The sequence below is a fragment of the Mandrillus leucophaeus genome, unplaced genomic scaffold, assembly GCF_000951045.1.
Source record: "Mandrillus leucophaeus isolate KB7577 unplaced genomic scaffold, Mleu.le_1.0 Scaffold914, whole genome shotgun sequence".
Lineage (NCBI taxonomy): Eukaryota > Metazoa > Chordata > Mammalia > Primates > Cercopithecidae > Mandrillus > Mandrillus leucophaeus.
In genome coordinates this window covers 39256-56993 of record NW_012109964.1, presented here as the reverse complement: position 1 = coordinate 56993, position 17738 = coordinate 39256, and the positions used below count along the sequence as shown (strand labels likewise).

Below are 17738 nucleotides of genomic sequence, written 5' to 3'. Positions count from 1 at the left end.
AATATAACACAGTCCCTGCATTCTTCTGATGAGGAAACCGAAGCCCAGAAAGATGGAGGCACTCTGGGTGTCCAGGCTGCTTGGTGGTGCGCTTGGTGCAGCATCAGCATTATCAACAGAGTGGACAGTGGCGCACCCGCCAGCCTGCCTCCAGCACTTGAGGGTGCAGTCTCTGTGGTGTGCCAGCTCATGAATATTTTATTCGTACATGTTAAGCACCTGTAGCTAATTGTTCTTAGTGTAAGTTGGAGATTCTTAAGGCAGGAGAAAACAATGATGCAACTGAGATCAGGTTTTTAAGGGATGCTGAGGGCCAGAAGTCTTCACAGGGCATGGGGCAGGGCCAGGATTCTTGTGGGGAGCTAAATGGAAGTGGAAGTAGCAGCTGGAAGCAGTAAGAGCCTGGACAGGTAAGAGAAAGGACTGTGACAGCGTGTAGAGGAGGCTGACTCGGGGAAAAGGAGGAGGACCGGGGATGGCTGTACAGAAGTCCCGGATCTGGAAGTCATTGAAATCACATCTTTTTTTTTTTTTTTTTTCCTTCTTCTTTGAGACGGAGTCTCGTTCTGTCGCCCAGGCTGGAATGCAGTGGCACGATCTCAACTCACTGCAGCCTCTGCCTCCAGGTTTCAAGCGATTCTCCTGCCTCGGGCTCCTGAGTAGCTGGGATTACAGGTGTCTGCCACCACATCCAGCTAATTTTTGTATTTTTAGTAGAGACGGGATTTCACCACATTGGCCAGGCTGGTCTCGAACTCCTGACCTTGTGATCTGCCTGCCTTGGCCTCCCAAAGTGCTGGGATTACAGGCATGAGCCACCAAACTCGGCCGAAGCCACGTCTTAACCTGGGCACTGCTGCGCTCTCTGGTCTGTGTACCTTCAGATAACAACTGTGTCATTTGAACCCTGAGAATATGCTGAGGAAAGCACTTTTCTTATACTCAAAACCCTCTCCTAAAGGTGTGTTGACAACACAAGTTCCCCAGCTCTGTTGAGGACCCAGAAGAACCTGAGATTTGGTTGGTGTCACGGATGGGACAGAGTCTCTTCTGCTAAAGAATCCAATATAAAACTTCAGTTATGGACACTTTATGGAATCATTGTAACACTTTAATTGGCGTTCATTCATTTTCTCAAACATTTATTGAGTCATCACGATGTGTTAGTCACCCTGTCAGACTTTTTAGTACTTAAAAAGCCAATTTCTAGAGCCAGGTACAGTAGCTCATGTCTGTAATCCCAGGTACTTGGGAGGCTGAGGTGGGAGGGAGGAGTGCTAGAGCCCAGGAGTTCTAGACCAGCCTGGGCAACATAGCAAGACCCATCATCACTAAAAAATATATATTTTTTACATTAGCCAGGCATGGTGGCACACATTTGTAGCACAGAGGCTGACTGACTTAGGAGGATCGCTTGAGCCCAGGAGGTCGAGACTGCAGTGAGCCAGGATCACACCACTGCACTCCAGCCTGGGCAACAAAGTGAGACCCTGTCCTTAAATTTTTTTTAAGAAAGCCCATTTCTGAGTATTTTTTTGGAGATACAAAGGATTGATGCAGTCCTCCTCCCAAGGAGCTGACTACACAGGCTTTTGGGTAGAACTTGAGGAGAAAAGGTTAAAGAATGCACCCTAAGGCAGATATCATGGAAAATGTGGTTCAGGGGCCCTTTGCCCTGGTTTCTCTTGAACTCTTTCCAAATTAGCCCTTTTGTTTCAGTCTCTGGGCCCATAGTCCCCAAATGATGGTCTGTGGGTTCTCACCAAGGAACAAGGGAGATGATCTGAAGGGCATGTTTTATCTTAATGGTTGTGAGCACCATGAAAGTGCCTGCACCCATGTTCAGGCCAGGTTCAGAGCAACTTGGGATGCTTAGTTAGGAGGAAATGCTTTGGGTAACCTTTGTCAACCGATGTAGCTCAGGTTAAGGGGTTCCTTCCCGGAGTATATCACCAACACCATGCTGCCCACAGAGAGGCTGCTGGGCTCCACTAATGCTCATTCAGAGTACAGCTTAACCCAGCAGGCCACTCTGACCTCAGCATCTGCCTTCCTGCCTCTAACACACACTGCCTCTACCCTGCAGCCAGGAATGCAGTCCCAGGAATGCAGTCCCAAAGCCCTGGGAACTTTGACACAGTTTCCTTTATTCTCTCAAGGTCGCCTTGCAAAAAACCTGACTGGTTCTCCTCACCACCTCTCCTTCTCCTCTCTTCCCTACTCCCGCTCCTCTTTTTAGCTTTTTCACTACAATTCCCAATAAACAATTGTGAAAAGACATTGATCTTCTCTGCTCCTTTTCTAAGGGAGAGCAAAATAGAAATACAACATACTCACAATTGACTCTCCTCTTTTTCAGACCCCTGCGGAAAAGAGAAAGATTTTCAAAAGTGTTTTTTTTCCCTTCTTTTTATTATTATTTTTTAAGACAGGGTCTCTGTTGTCCAGGCTACAGTGCAGTGGCACCATCCCGGATCGCTGCAGACTTGACCTCATGGGCTCAAGCTATCCTCCCACCTCAGCCTCCCAAGTAGCTGGGACTGCAGGCACGTGCCACCATGCCCAGCTACTTTTTAAACTTTTTTTTTTTTTGTAGAGACAGGGTCTCAGTATGTTGCCCAGGCTGTTCTCAAATTCCTGGGCTCAAGCGATCCTCCCCCGGCCTCTCACAGTGCTGGGATTATAGGAATGAGCCACTGCACCTGGCCAAAGGTGGTTTTTTTTTTCTATTACCATATTTATTCATGCTTATAGTGAAATATTCAGGCAATACAATAAGGAAAAAGTAAAAACAAAGTCCTCCTTTTTGTACTCCTCCTTTCTCCCCCACCTGCCACCCAGAGTTAACTATAAATGCTGTGTGGGTTGAGGGCGTTCTTTCAGAACTTTCTAGTGCATACTTTTTTGTGTGGTCTTCCTAAAAGGAGTGGATATTTCTACCAGAGTCACCATGACCTCATGAATAAAGAGGCTGCCTTTTTTCCAAGGGCAGCAACAGGAAGCCCTTTGCTGGGTCCGGATCTCTCTTCTGCTCGCCGGAGTGGTTCCTATGCTGATAGTTTTTCTAGAGCTATTTACAGAGGTGTGAAATTGGATGACCATACACTTGTAGGTTGAATACTGTGTGACTGTGATCTTATTTATGTGATTTTGGTGAGCAGGGAAGCAGGGGGTTATGTATGATACATGGGACATTACAGCGGGCATTAGGAAACCCAAAATCTCATCATGATTCTGCTTTAACTAACTGGGTGGTTGACCTCATGTGAGCCACATAAAGTCTGGACTTTACTATTGTCACCTAGAAAACAAGGTGATCACATTACCTAAATTCCTGTCTTTTTCAAGTAGCATTCTATTTAAGCTAAAAAATTTCTTTCTCTTTATGGGAGTTAGTTCTAAAATGTATGCGAGTGTGTAAGAGGGAAGAGAATGTGGTGGGGGGGGAGTTCCCTTTCTTTCTTCACCTACACCCAATAATTGCAGACCTTCCAGGTGTAAATTGCAGAAATGGTTGGTGTGGAGGCGGTGAAGGGCTGGTCAAGTGGAGGCAAGTGTAGAACTAAGAGACTGAGGGGGCCCTGAGGCTACAGCCCTGCCCCAGGGGATGCACACAGATTGACTTAAAGCCCTTTCCAAACTGGAGGACGGCCTTTTCTTTCTGGTATTTGCTGCAAAAGAAGATCCCCAGTGATCATCCATTCTTTTTCAGGCAGAACATCTCACCAGCTGCTACTGGGGCGGGAGCAGCAACGCGCTGGACCGGCATGACCCCAGCCTGCCCTACCTCGAACAGTATCGCATTGACTTCGAGCAGTTCAAGGGGATGTTTGCTCTTCTCTTTCCTTGGGCATGTGGAACTCACTCTGACGTTCTGGCCTCCCGCTTGTTCCAGTTATTGGATGAAAATGGAGACTCTTTGATTAACTTCCGGGAGTTTGTCTCTGGGCTAAGTAAGGACGCAGTACTATTGCATGAGTTGGGATGGGATGATGGAGCTGTGCCCAGTGTCGCCCATGCTGCCCTCAGGGCTACAGAAGCACAAGGGGAAGTTTGCAAACTGATTATAAAATGTGTTTTTCACGAACATCGTATATGGATAAATTGTTGCCTCTACATCAGACAGCCCTCAACACTAGTTAAAAATACATTATTAGAGAAGTCACAAGACAATGAAATGTCAACATAATCACTGAAACCACAGACTGAGATAGTTTTACAAGAGACAAATGTTTGGGTTGGTGGATTACTTTTATTTGACCAAAAAAAACCCAGAATATTTTATTGAATATATTATATGTAATTGCATAAAACATCTATTTCATAATAAATTTTATATGTAATTTCATAGTTTCATAAAACATTATGAAATGTTTTTAATAAAGTAGCACCACAGCAGCACTGCAGCCTAAATGGAAGTCTTTTCTCTCCCTTTTGCTGGGAGGAGGGACCTTCCAGCAGGAGCAAGCCCAGCCTCACCCCACACCTCACCACAGCATGAGGGCAGCTACCCATCAGCTCCCTGTCTGGCTTGCTCACTGCCCTACATATGACTGCCTTTTTGGACTCTTGTTCCTTTTATAACTGGGCACAAAAGCTGCATGGTAGTGGAGCCTGGCCCACCTGACGTAAGGTTGAGAGTATAGCAGGCATTATGCCAGAATGAGGTAAGAACAATTTTTTTAAAATTCTAATTGTGCTACTCTATGACCTTGGGCCATATGCTTTAAAAAGAAGTACCCAAGGAAGGAGAAAATGTCAGGCATAGAGCCAGCATTTCTAAAGAACATCTTTAATCTGTAAGAGTTATATCTAGAAGACGTAAAGGCCAGAGGAAGCTGATGGTTTTTTATTAAAAAGGGAAGGGATGTAGGTAAGGTTCTTTGATGTTAAAACAAAAATTGTATAAAGCGCTCATCTATATGCCTAAAAGAGGAGACGTGGGAGAACTCAACGTATTTAGAGTGCAGATACTGTTGTGATACTTTAGAACTTTTACTATATTAATCCAAACAGCAGCTCTTAGGTGTAATAATGATAGTGATAACTGACATTTATACAGCGTTTATTCCATGCCTGGCACTACCCTAATGCTTTTTATGTGCACAATTCATGTGCATTTAATTTGTCTAAGGGCATGCAACTATAAAGTTTGTGTTTGATACCAAGTACCCAAGAGGCACAGTTTGTGCTGTTACTCTTATGCTTCATTACCTACCTGCCTGCTACTATTATCTCCATATTTAGCTAAAGAAATAGATGCTCAGAAAAGTTAAAGTAACTTGTTGGAACATTAATTTTTAGCAAACCAGTAAATATCTGTTATTGAACTGAATTGAGAGGCACAGCTAATACATGCTGGACCCAGGATTCAGCCAAGGGCTATCTGTCCTGAAAGCTTATCCTTTTCTCACTACTCTGTACTGAGGATAATAAAAGGGCATTTTTTAGGAAGAAGGAGGCAGTATTAATTTTTAATTACACAAGTGATATATAAGTACAGTGTGCTTTTTAAAAAAAATGGCACAAATCAGATAATGCTAAAGACCTCTTCGACCCTATGCTAATCTTTTTTACTTCCAAGGTAATTACTGATTGTCATATAGGTATCCATCAAAAGAGATATTTTTTAAAAAATACCTTTGGGCAAAAATAAAGAGGAGAAAAAAGAGACAGGTTCTACATGTAGAAAGTGACAGAAATAAACAAAAATATTTAATTTACTTAAATTTAGTCAACTCCAGTAAGGAGAATACTTTTTAAAATCTTCGAGAAGGAAAAAGCGGCTTGAAGTCCAGCATAGAGAAAGCATTGGAAAAGAATATTTAGACTTCAAAATGCAGTTGAGTTCCTGGGCAAAGTAAACTATACCCCAGATTAGTGGGAGAACTCTCAGATGTGATTGCAGAGCTGTTGTCAGTTACTTTGGTCAGTTATAGTTATGGAGATGGGCAAGTCAAGGAGAAATTAGAAATTCTGTCTGTGTTTAAAGGAACTAAAGAATGGGCCGGGCCCTGTGGCTCATACCTGTAATCCCAGCACTTCAGGAGGCCGAGGTGGGCGGATCACTTGAGGTCAGGAGTTCAAGACCGTCCTGGCCAACATGGTGAAACCCTGTCTCTACTGAAAATACAAAAATTAGTCAGGCGTCGTGGCAGGTCCCTATAATCCCAGCTACTCAGGAGGCTGAGGCGCGAGAATCACTTGAACCTGGGAGGCAGAGGTTGCAGTGAGCAGACATCGTGCCACAGCACTCCAGCCTAGACAACAGAGTAAGACACCATCTCAAAAAAAAAAAAAAAAGAAAAACTAAAAAATGAATTCTGAAAAACATGTATCAGTAATTTTATATCAATCCCTGGAGAGATCCCTCTAGAAATTACTGAACAGATAGATGGTCCTTGTGGAATTAGAAATGAGGGGTTTCAGGCCAAGGCGGGCGGATCACGATGTCAGGAGATCGAGACCATCCTGGCTAACACGGTGAAACCCATCTCTACTAAAAATACAAAAAATTAGCTGGGCGTACTGGCAGGCACCTGTAGTCTCAACTAATTGGGAGGCTGAGGCAGGAGAATTGCTTGAACCCAGAAGGTGGAGGTTGCAGTGAGCCGAGATCGCACCACTGCACTCCAGCCTGGGCGACAGAGCAAGACTCCCATCTCAAACAAACAAACAAAAAAGAAATGAGTTTCTGTCAGAAGTCATAAATTAGCTGTATCTCTTTTTCCAACAGTGTGGCTGAAACTTAGAGTCTATAAACATAGCATAATGAGTTGTGATGCAGCGGGTCATTGGATAAATAATTCATTATCAATGGAAAAGGTGAAAGTATATGGAAATTGGTGATTGTGTAACTGGCTGAACACTTTACCCCAAAGTGGGATGGGTAATAAGTTCATTTCAACTGAGAGAGCATTCACTAGTACTGTTGGGCCCAGTATTTGGATTCTTTGTGCTTGCATCCTTATTTGCACGATAGAGTTAACCATCAAAACTAAATGAAACAATTCAAGTAAAGTTCCTAGAAGAGTGTCTGGCTAAAAAAATGTCAGTTATGATTGTCACTATGATTGTTACTCATTCTCCTCTACCACACTCAGCAGGCACCTTGAACCATGAAGGCAGAGAACACTTACTTACTGAATGGGTGGGGCCACATGAAGGCAGAAGAGAGAGCCAATATGTTAGGTGACCAAAGTAGGTTTTTAAAAATTATGATAGCCAGAAATTGTAACTGAACTCAGGTTTGGCTGTTCACCGCTCAAAAAACAAACTCAGGAGATGAGAGTTTTTTGGGTGGGAGGAAAAGCAGGTTTATTCTGAGAGCCAGCAAATTGCAAAAATGGCAGACTAGCATCCGAAACTACCATCTTAAGTCAGTACAGATTTTAGGCTCTTTTTGTGTTAAGGGCAGGGGAATAAGCAGCAGTTGGGATCAAGAGGTGACAGACAGCACAGATATCTGGGCATCTGCAGGGGTCCGAGAAGGCTGGGAACTTCTTTGTCTTCAGTCAGATTATAATGTTACTATGAATCTTTAACAAAACAGTTTTTTGCATACTTCTTCAGTTTCAGAGTTAATTTTTTAAAACTACATGATTGCTATTTTTGCATATTATCTTAGTGCTCTAAAATTATCCTAGCCTACATGCAGGTAAAGGTCCCTTAAACAAAACTTGAATTAGTTATGTTCTTTTGCTGTTTCACTGTTGCAAAATGATTGGCAGGAAAAAAAATTTTGGTAAGGATAAATATAAGTTCTACATTTAAAGAAATAATTGTTAAAGAACTAGCTAGGATGTCTGCATGTAGTATAATAATAGTTTCCTACATGGAATCTAGAGTCAGACAAATCCATGTTCAAATCCTGGACCTGTCACTTACTTATGACCTTGAACAAATTACTTAACCTCAATAAGCCCAATTTTTCTTATCTGTAAAATAGGAGTAATAATTGTGCCCATTTTATAGAATTGTTATGAGATATAAGTGGGATTATACATATGAAGTAATTGGCACAGGGCTTAACACAGAGTGGATGGTTAATGTCTGTCATTATTTTCATGATTAGTTTTATTAATCATGCAAACATCTGGGGGTTTAGTTAACCATGTGGTCATTAAGAGTGTGAACAGTTGAATTCACACTTAGGCTATACTAATGGAAGAGTCAGGAACAGTTCCCCTATTTCCTGGAGTGGCCAAGAGGCTTCTGAACTCATTCCAGAGGGATATTGATTGAGAAATTAACACATAAGGTAGATGTGGATCATAATAGGGAAGGATATGCATGTCACATCAGATGAGAAAATTGGAAAAATGGGAGAGATCTAATCTGAGAAGATAAAGTTGCCTCAAAAAGATAAGCTTAAGGAAGACAGGACAGCTGTTCTTAAAATCTGAAGGATTGTTGTGTGGAAGAGATGAGACACCCATTCTGTTTGGCTTTAAAGAGTGGGATAAGAGAAAGAGGAGTAGTTCTAAACCATTTTTGAGTCATGGGCTCTTTGAGATCTGATAAAGACTGTGGACATTTTCTTTCCCCAAAGTAACATATGCACATAAATAAAATTTTGCATTTTGAGGGGTTCATGGACTTCATAAAGTTGAGACTACAGGTTTTAAGGGTCATTAGACTAAAAATTACAGAAGAACTTTCAGTATTTAAAGAATACAGCTTGGAATTGAATGCCTCTGGTTGTACTGAGTTCCCCATCTTTGAGAATATTTCAGCAGATGCTGGAGTCCTGTCTCACAGGGGTGTGTGAGAGGAGATCCTACATTAAGTGGAAGGTCGGACAAGATAACCCCTAATGTCCCTTCCAACCCAGATTCTATGATTCTTATTTTTTTTTTTTTTTCAATTTTCTTTTTTTTTTGGGCCTTTTGGGATTTTTTTTTTCCAAGGGTTTTTTTGTTTTTACCATTAATTTTGGCTTTTGGGGGGAAAGGCACCGGGTTTTTTTTGTTTGAGGTTTTGTTGTTTTATTGCCGGTTGGTTTCGGTTAATTTAGGGAATTCTTTGGGGGTTCAAAACCATTTAAAAGGGTTTTTTGGATTGGTTATTTTGGGTTGTTCTCAACCCATCTTGAAGTTCTTTCTGAACTCTTAATAGTTATTTAAGATGTTGTGGCCCAATCACATGACCTTTCTCATTGCTAAAGCTAGTTTGTTAGGTGCCAGGCACTCTTCTAGGTGCTTTATATGTTTTAACACTTTTAGTTCTGACATTTCATGGAGTCCTGACATCAAGATCACTGGTAGAATCTTCTAGTATCATCTCACCTTACAGAGGGGAAACCAAGGTACAGAGAGTTTAACTCTCCCAAGAGTACGTAGTACATGCAGAGGATTTGAAACCAACCATCCTGGTTCCTGAGCTCTTAACCCAAATAGGTCCTGGCCAGGCCTTTCACCATGCAGTGTCTTGGTTGCAATGTGTATGAAGTAGACTTTTTTGGGGGATACTAGGCCTGGAGATTGCTAGCACATGTGACGCATTTCACGTTGGTACTTATGTGACTTCTAGGTGCTGCATGCCATGGGGATCTCACAGAGAAGCTCAAACTCCTGTACAAAATGCACGTCTTGCCTGGTGAGTGAGCTACATGGAGCAGTACATATGTCTGTAACCATGACCTGGCTTGAAGTCTCTTTTTTAGGTGTAACCTGATTGTCCTCTTTTTGATATACACAGTCATTCATGAGTCACTAAGAACTAACGGAACCATGACAATTTCCATAAGTTCTTGAATCAGCATGCACTTGATTGTATGGTCATTTACCTGTGTAAAGAGTGAGTTGTGGTAACAGAAAAGAGCAGGCAGGCATCTGCAAGAGAAAGAATAAATAGCAGTTGGTAACACCTGGGATACAAGCATTGTGAGAGAGAAAAGGAACGTAGGAACATTGACAGGAACAAGTGGGGAAAACGGTGAGGTTTTTGAGTTCAATTTTAAACAAGGTTGGTACCAGCTGGGATCTATCTAGCAAATACTTTTTAAAATGAGATGAAATTGGCACTAACAGTAGAGGCAGGATAAAACTAGATTTGGGAATTCTCTTTACAGCATACGGTTTCCTAAAATTTTGTTGATAAAACGTTATTCCATACAACTTGGAAAATTCTCCATACCACAGAAAATATGAAGGAACACTTTGGTATGGGGTTGTTTAAAGAGAAGATGGAGTTAGAAAGGGAGTGACCCCTTCCACTAAGGTTTAGAGATAGTAGCCACTCAAGGCCCCCCAGTGATGTGACCACTAAGGTTTAGAGGCAGTAGGCACTCAACGCCCCATCCCACCTTTGTAACTTTAGCTTTTCATCCCCACTTATGTCATTTCATTTAATAATTAAGCATACTTTCACTGGTTCATGGCCCTACCAATATGAGAATTATGTTTCCTCCCCTCCCTAGAGCCATCCTCTGATCAAGATGAGCCAGATTCTGCTTTTGAAGCAACTCAGTACTTCTTTGAAGATATCACGCCAGAGTGTACACACGGTAAGTGACTTTTCTCACCAAAGATACTATATTTGTTTTCTACGGAGCCCTCTGTTATTGGAAAAAGACTTTCCTCCAAAGCTAGTCAATCAAAGACGTATGTAAATATGGTTGCCTAATTGGTTACTTTCCTTTCCAATTTTTGAGATTAGGCAACTATTGGGCAGCAGGTACCTCGGCCCACTGAAGGAACCGTGTACATTATTTCCCAGTAGATTAGGATACTTGTGTCCTGTAGAGCTATATACTTTGCTGCCCTCTCTCTGCTAGGATCAGCCTCATTAATAATATTATCCTGTTAGGCAGCCATCCAGAATTGGAACTAGCATTTCTGTCAGAAAGCATTCTCTTATATCTGTGTTTGCTCTGTAGCAGAAGTTAGTAAACAATGGGCCGGGGGCCAAATCCAGCCCACCGCCTAGTTTTTACAGCCTGTGAACTAAGAATGGTTTTTTACATTTTTAAATGGTTTTTAAAAATCAAAAGTAAAATATTTTTGCCACATGAAAAGTATATGAAATAGAAACTTCAGTGCCTATAAATAGTTTTGTTGGAAGACAGCCAAGCTCATTTATGTATGTATTGCCTATGGCTGTTTTCATGCTGCAGAATTGAGTGGCTAAAACAGAGACAGTATGACCTACAAAGCTTAAAGTATTCACTGTCTGGTCCTTTACAGAAGACGCATGCTGAACCCTGCTCTCTGTGGACGATAGGTCTACAAAGATGTGATTCAACTCATATATGTCTCCAAATTTATATGTTAAGTCATATACTGTTTTGTCTTACATTAACCTAGCATTGTCTTTTGGCTTGCTACTGTAGTAAGTTACTCACCTTCTAATTCATCATTAGGTCAACTTTATCAACTCACCTAAGTCCAAAAGTAAATGTAGGTTTCTCCTGGGTTCTTTTACCTCTTAAGTTTTGCCATCCCCAGATAAGCACAACATAGACCTGCTTTTAGACTGTAAGCACCAAAGTGATTTTTGTAGAGGGAGTAAGCCAGGCTCAGTCTTATGACTGGCAGTACAAGTTGAGGGTAGGAGCTTTGGACAGAACACTAGCTATGTATATTGTTATCTAGGTGAGTGTAGGGAGGTTCCTGTGTGAGCCTCAGTTTCCTTGCGTGGGGAATGCAGATGACAGCTATCATATTGGGTGTAATTAGGACCTAATAAGATAATGTAATAAGACTTTTTGCATAGTGTCTTAGTGCATCGTATGTAGTCTTAATATTATATATCGAAAGTAATGGCAAAAACCGCAATTACTTTTCACCAACCTAATATCATTAGCAGTCACATTCTGGCTACAAAATGTTCAGCACACATTTCTTAGTAGACATTCATCTCAGAAAGGGAGTCTCTTGTTTTAGAAATGCTTCAGGAATGGTCACATGCCAATAGCATGTAATATCATTGAAAGATGCTTTTTGAAGAAGGTTTTCCAATGCCAAAAGTACTGTTGCTTTGCGTGAAAATGTTTAAGATACAGGTAAAATAAGTAAGCCCAAGCTGTCTTAAAATCTTACCATATAAAGATAACTAATAACTAACCTTGAAATATTTCAATTTTTTGTTCAAAGTATACACAAATTTTATATATATATATATATATAACTGGAATATATATATATATATAACTGGAATCAAACTACCTATACAGTTTTGTATCCTGCTTTTTTTTTTACTTAAAATCCAGTGAGAATATTACTTTGTCATTAAAATTTCTTTGAAAACGTGCTTTTTAGATGGCTATATAGTATCCACTGCAGGGACTTACCATATATTAAATATTTTTCAAATATCTACTTGTTTCCTACATCATTTGCAACATTAAGAGGGGAGGAATTTCCTAATGATATATAGTACACTTTCCTCACTGTATCTTAAAAGCTGCTGAGATTACTTTGACCCATAGTACAGTGAAGGCCACATATCTGGCTGACCAGCCAGCTTTGGGTGGTTGAAGAAGTGCTGGAATGCACCCTAAGAGCCGACAAAGTGCATGGGAAACTGAGGGCATTGTACACCTCCCTGTTTTGAAGTCCCTGTGTGCCCTGTAATGTCTCGTTTTAAGAAGACAAAACAGTTATAAGTGGGTTCCTTAAAAGTCGCATTTTTGAAGTACCAAATTATAAATCTGAAGTAGTTTTATAGCATATAACATTTTAGCAAAAAAATTTTTTTCTCTCTTCTACCAACATAGATTTTGATTTCCTTGAAAGAGTGAGTTACTGATCTTTTGCAGGGTCTGGCAAAAAAAATCAGTCTCATATATGCAAAGTTAAATGATAATGTAGAAAAGACAGGAGAGAAATCAGCATTCATGTGGGCAAGCACTACCATTTCTTAAGTGCTGAAGTCTATGTGGCATTATCCCATTAATTTTTTTTTCGAGATGGAGTTTTGCTCTAGTTGCCCAGGCTGGAGTGCAATGGCACCATCTCGGCCCACTGCAACGTCTGCCTCCTGGGTTTAAGTAATTCTCCTGCCTCAGTTTCCCGAGTAGCTGGGATTACAGGCACATGCTACCACAGCCGGCTAATTTTTGTATTTTTAGTAGAAACAGGGTTTTACCATGTTGGCCAGGATAGTCTCGAACCCCTGACCTCAAGTGATCTGCCCACCTCAGCCTTCCAAAGTGTTGGGATTACAGGATGAGCCACAGTGGTTGGCCCTCCATTAATTTTTTATTGTACACTGAACCCAAGCTGTGAGAAAGAATTCTGCAGAGGTCCTTTATCTGGAGATAGTGTTGTCAGATAATGGGACATGTAGTAATATTTGAATCTCAGATATAAAATAATTTTCTTAATATAAGTATGTCCCCTCTAATGACAGGGTTACACTTATCCCCGAAAAAAATTTGTTGTTTATCTGAAATCTAAATTTAACTGAATGTTTTGTTTTGGGGAGTTTTTTGTTTGTTTGTTTGCTAAATCAGGCAACCCTACCTAGAGAGTCTTCTATTTTCCACTGCAAATGCTAATTCCATGGCCATATTATATAACATTCTACTTTTTTCTTCTGAACTATTTCTTGGTAGTTGTTGGATTGGATAGCAGAAGCAAACACGGTGCAGATGATGGCTTCGTTACAGTGAGCCTAAAGCCGGACAAAGGTACGGATGTTCTCTTCTATATGTTTACCTTCTTGCTGGTTGTACACTTGTTTTTTGGCCGGTAAGCACTGACTTCTTGACATTTGGGTTGTAGGGAAGAGAGCAAATTCCCAAGAAAATCGTAATTATTTGAGACTGTGGACTCCAGAAAATAAATCTAAGTCAAAGAATGCAAAGGATTTACCCAAATTAAATCAGGTAAGTGCTTAAAGTTCAAATCATTCACTTCAAACCTGGTCGCTCTTTTTTCTATAACTGAAAAGTCATCCATAAATGTGGACTCAATGCCCCTCAAAAATAATAACTTTGGGGCAGTTAATTAGTATCTGTTTGGACCTATTTTGTGCATATGTATTTATGCATCAAAAATATGCTCCATTGCAAGAGAATGACTTCCTCAGAGGAAATGTGAACCACAACATATTCCATTTGAGAGTAAACGCATCTTATTCCAATCATTAAAAATACCCTCAGATACTCAAAAGACAAGCACATGCCGTTTTCAGATCACTGTGCTTAGCTATAAAGGCGTCTGCACATTTTCCTTAAAACCTGGTGAAATGAGGAAGAAAAAAACAATATAAATAATTATAGGCTGAAAATGCTAAGTTTTGTAATCAGAGAACAGAAATCATCTGGGCGGAGACTGAAAGCATTAAAGCATTACTTCTGTCCGGGGAGATGGGGCATGTGTCGTGGGAGGAGGGATTGGAGCTTACCTTAGAAAAATTGAGGTGCATGCTAAAGTGTGTAGACGTGAAAAGAGATGAGTCTCAGATTTCCTTAAGATGTTTCAAAAGGAAAAAGAGAACAAGAAAAAAGTTACTGAGACAAATGTATGACATAGTCCTCCTTGACTCTAGGTGAGCTGTACATGGATGTTTACTTTTTCATTCCGACTTTCATAGATGTTTAAAATTTTTCAAATTAAAAAAATGGGAAAATAAACTGGGTGTGGTGGCTCACGCCTGTAATTCCAGCACTTTGGGAGGCCAAGGCAGGAGGATCACTTAGCCCAGGAGTACAAGACCAGCCTGGGTAAAATGGCGAAACCCTATCTCTACAAAAAATGCAAAGATTAGCGGAGCATAGGCTGAGGTGGGAGGATCAGGTGAGCCCAGGAGGTTGAAGCTGCAGTGAACCGTGATTGCACCACTGTACTCCAGCCTGGGCGACAAAGAGAGACCCTGTCTCAAAAAGAAATAAAAATTAAAAATACAAAATGGAAACATCAATAAGAGACTTTAAACATGTCCATCCAGCCTAGGCGGAGGACTTTCTAGGGATCTTTAGGCGTTCCCATTTAAATGGCTTTTCAGTCCACTATCAGTCCTGCCTCTCTGCTCCCTGAAGATTTCACATTGTGTTTTTCCAAATCCTTTTTCAGGGGCAGTTCATTGAACTGTGTAAGACAATGTATAACATGTTCAGCGAAGACCCCAATGAGCAGGAGCTGTACCATGCCACCGCAGCTGTGACCAGCCTCCTGCTGGAGATTGGCGAGGTCGGCAAGCTGTTCGTGGCCCAGCCTGCAAAGGAGGGCGGGAGCGGAGGCAGTGGGCCGTCCTGCCACCAGGGCATCCCAGGCGTGCTCTTCCCCAAGAAGGGGCCGGGCCAGCCTTACGTGGTAGAGTCTGTTGAGCCCCTGCCAGCCAGCCTGGCCCCCGACAGCGAGGAACACTCCCTGGGAGGACAGATGGAGGACATCAAACTGGAGGACTCCTCGCCCCGGGACAACGGGGCCTGCTCCTCCATGCTGATCTCTGACGATGACACCAAGGACGACAGCTCCATGTCCTCGTACTCGGTGCTGAGTGCCGGCTCCCACGAGGAGGACAAGCTGCACTGCGAGGACATCGGAGAGGACACGGTCCTGGTGCGGAGCGGCCAGGGCACAGCGGCACTGCCCCGGAGCACCAGCCTGGACCGGGACTGGGCCATCACCTTCGAGCAATTCCTGGCCTCCCTCTTAACTGAGCCTGCTCTGGTCAAGTACTTTGACAAGCCCGTGTGCATGATGGCCAGGATTACCAGTGCAAAAAACATCCGGATGATGGGCAAGCCCCTCACCTCGGTCAGTGACTATGAAATCTCTGCCATGTCCGGCTGACACGGGCGCCTTCCTGGGGGAGTGGGAGGACAGGGAGGGGAGGGACTTTTTTATGTTCTTCTGTGTTTTTTTTTTTTCTTTCTTTCTTTTAAATTAAATATTTATTAGTACCTGGCTTGAAGCCTAGTGTTTTCATAATGTAATACAATGAAAACTGTTGGAGAAATATTTAAACACCTCAATGTAGGTACAGTACACTCTTGTTTCGGGGAGGGGATTTACCAGAATACAGTTTATTTAGTGAATTCTAAAAAACAAAAAGATGAATCTGTCAGTGATATGTGTGTATTATAACTTATTAATCTTGCTGTTGAGCTGTGTACATGGTTTAAAAAATAGTACCGTTTAATGCTAAGTAAGGCAGCAGTCATTTGTGTATTCAGGCTTTTAAAATAAAATTAGAGCTATAAGGAAAATGAAAAGCCACAAATACAAGACTGTTCTTAAATGGAAGGCATCGTCAGTGAGGGTAAATCCTACACCACTTTAGGAAGTATTAAAAATATTTTTAAGATTGAAATATATTTCATAAAAGTCCTCTATTCAAAATCATATTCCACAGATGTTCCCCTTCAAAGGGAAAACATTTGGGGTTCTAAACAGTTATGAAAGTAAGTGATTTTTACATGATTTCAGAATAACACTTGTATTTGATCAATTTAGACAGATACCAGACCAATTTTGCATTTAAGAAATTGTTCTGATTATTTACATCAACTCATTGGAATTCAGTGAAAAGTAACAGTCTTTTGTCACAGAGAATCTGAAAGTAGCAGCAAAGACAGAGGGCTCACGACAGGTTTTGGCTTTTGCTTTGCTTTTGTTTTTGAAAGAGTAAAAGTACTGATGCTTCTGATACTGGATGGTTAGCTTCTTACTGCAAAAAGAAAGCATAAGTAAAACAGTCAACTTTACCGTTTCCGTATTCTCCATAGATTGAAGAAATTTATACCACATATCGCATATGACCATCTTCCCATTAAATCAATGTAGAGATAATGTAAACTGAAGATAATGTAACTGAATGTTTTAAAAACAGAACTTGTCACTTTATATAAAAGAATAGTATGCTCTATTTCCTGAATGGATGTGGAAATGAAAACTAGCGCACCTGCACTTTGAATTATTGCTTCTTTTTTATTACTGTTACGATTTTGCTTTTTACAGATGTTGGACGATTTTTTCTTCCGATTGTTGAATTCGTAATCATGGTCTCATTTCCTTTGCTTCTTTGGAATGTTCCTTTCAACACATTCCTTTATTTTATTATACATTGTGTCCCTGTTTTAGCTATTGCTGCTGTTTTTTATTCTGTTTACAGGATGATTTTTAAACTGTCAAATGAAGTAGTGCTAACCTCAGATAGGCTAAATGTGAACAAATAAAATACATCAAATACTCAGATACAGCTTTTTATCTTTGTGTTTGAGTTCCTACCTAAGGCAATAACATTATTCTTTTGACAACTTTTGCAGGGGAAATTGTATTTGGCAACCATTTTGATTAAATAAATTTTGTAGGCAAACATATAGAGACAAATACAATTTGTAGTATATCAATGACTATATTTAAAATAAGGAATATAATTGTTATTAGTTATCTAACTTAAAATGCTTATCCCTAATGATCAGTGATATTGAGCTTTTTAAAATATACTTGTTGGTTGCATGTCTGTCTTCAAAACCACAATGAGATACCATCTCACACCAGTCAAAATGGCTATCATTAAAAAGTCAAAAAAGAACACATGTTGACAAGGTTGCAAAGAAAACAACACAAATACACTGTTGGTGGGAGTGTACATTAGTTCAACCATTGTAAAAAGCAATGTGGCAATTTTTGAAAGAGCTAAAAACAACTAGCATTCGACCCAGCAATGCCATTACTGGGAATATACCCAAAGGAGTATAAATCATTCTGCTATAAGGACACATGCACATGAATGTTCATTACAGCAGTGTTCACAATGGCAAAGACATGGAATCAGTCTAAATG

General features: G+C 40.8%; 1 protein-coding gene across 1 annotated transcript in view; it reads left to right on the top strand.

The window, feature by feature from the left end:
- TBC1D9 (TBC1 domain family, member 9 (with GRAM domain)) overlaps positions 1-17147 on the top strand; it is a 149704-nt gene extending 132557 nt beyond the window's left edge. Inside the window, exons 16-21 of the mRNA XM_011969841.1 lie at positions 3713-3953; positions 9532-9597; positions 10421-10507; positions 13559-13633; positions 13728-13831; positions 15021-17147. Coding sequence (XP_011825231.1) covers positions 3713-3953; positions 9532-9597; positions 10421-10507; positions 13559-13633; positions 13728-13831; positions 15021-15743 — 1296 coding nt within the window. The 3' untranslated portion in view covers positions 15744-17147. The remainder of the gene's footprint in view (positions 1-3712; positions 3954-9531; positions 9598-10420; positions 10508-13558; positions 13634-13727; positions 13832-15020) is intronic.
- The last annotated feature ends 591 nt before the right edge of the window (positions 17148-17738 follow it).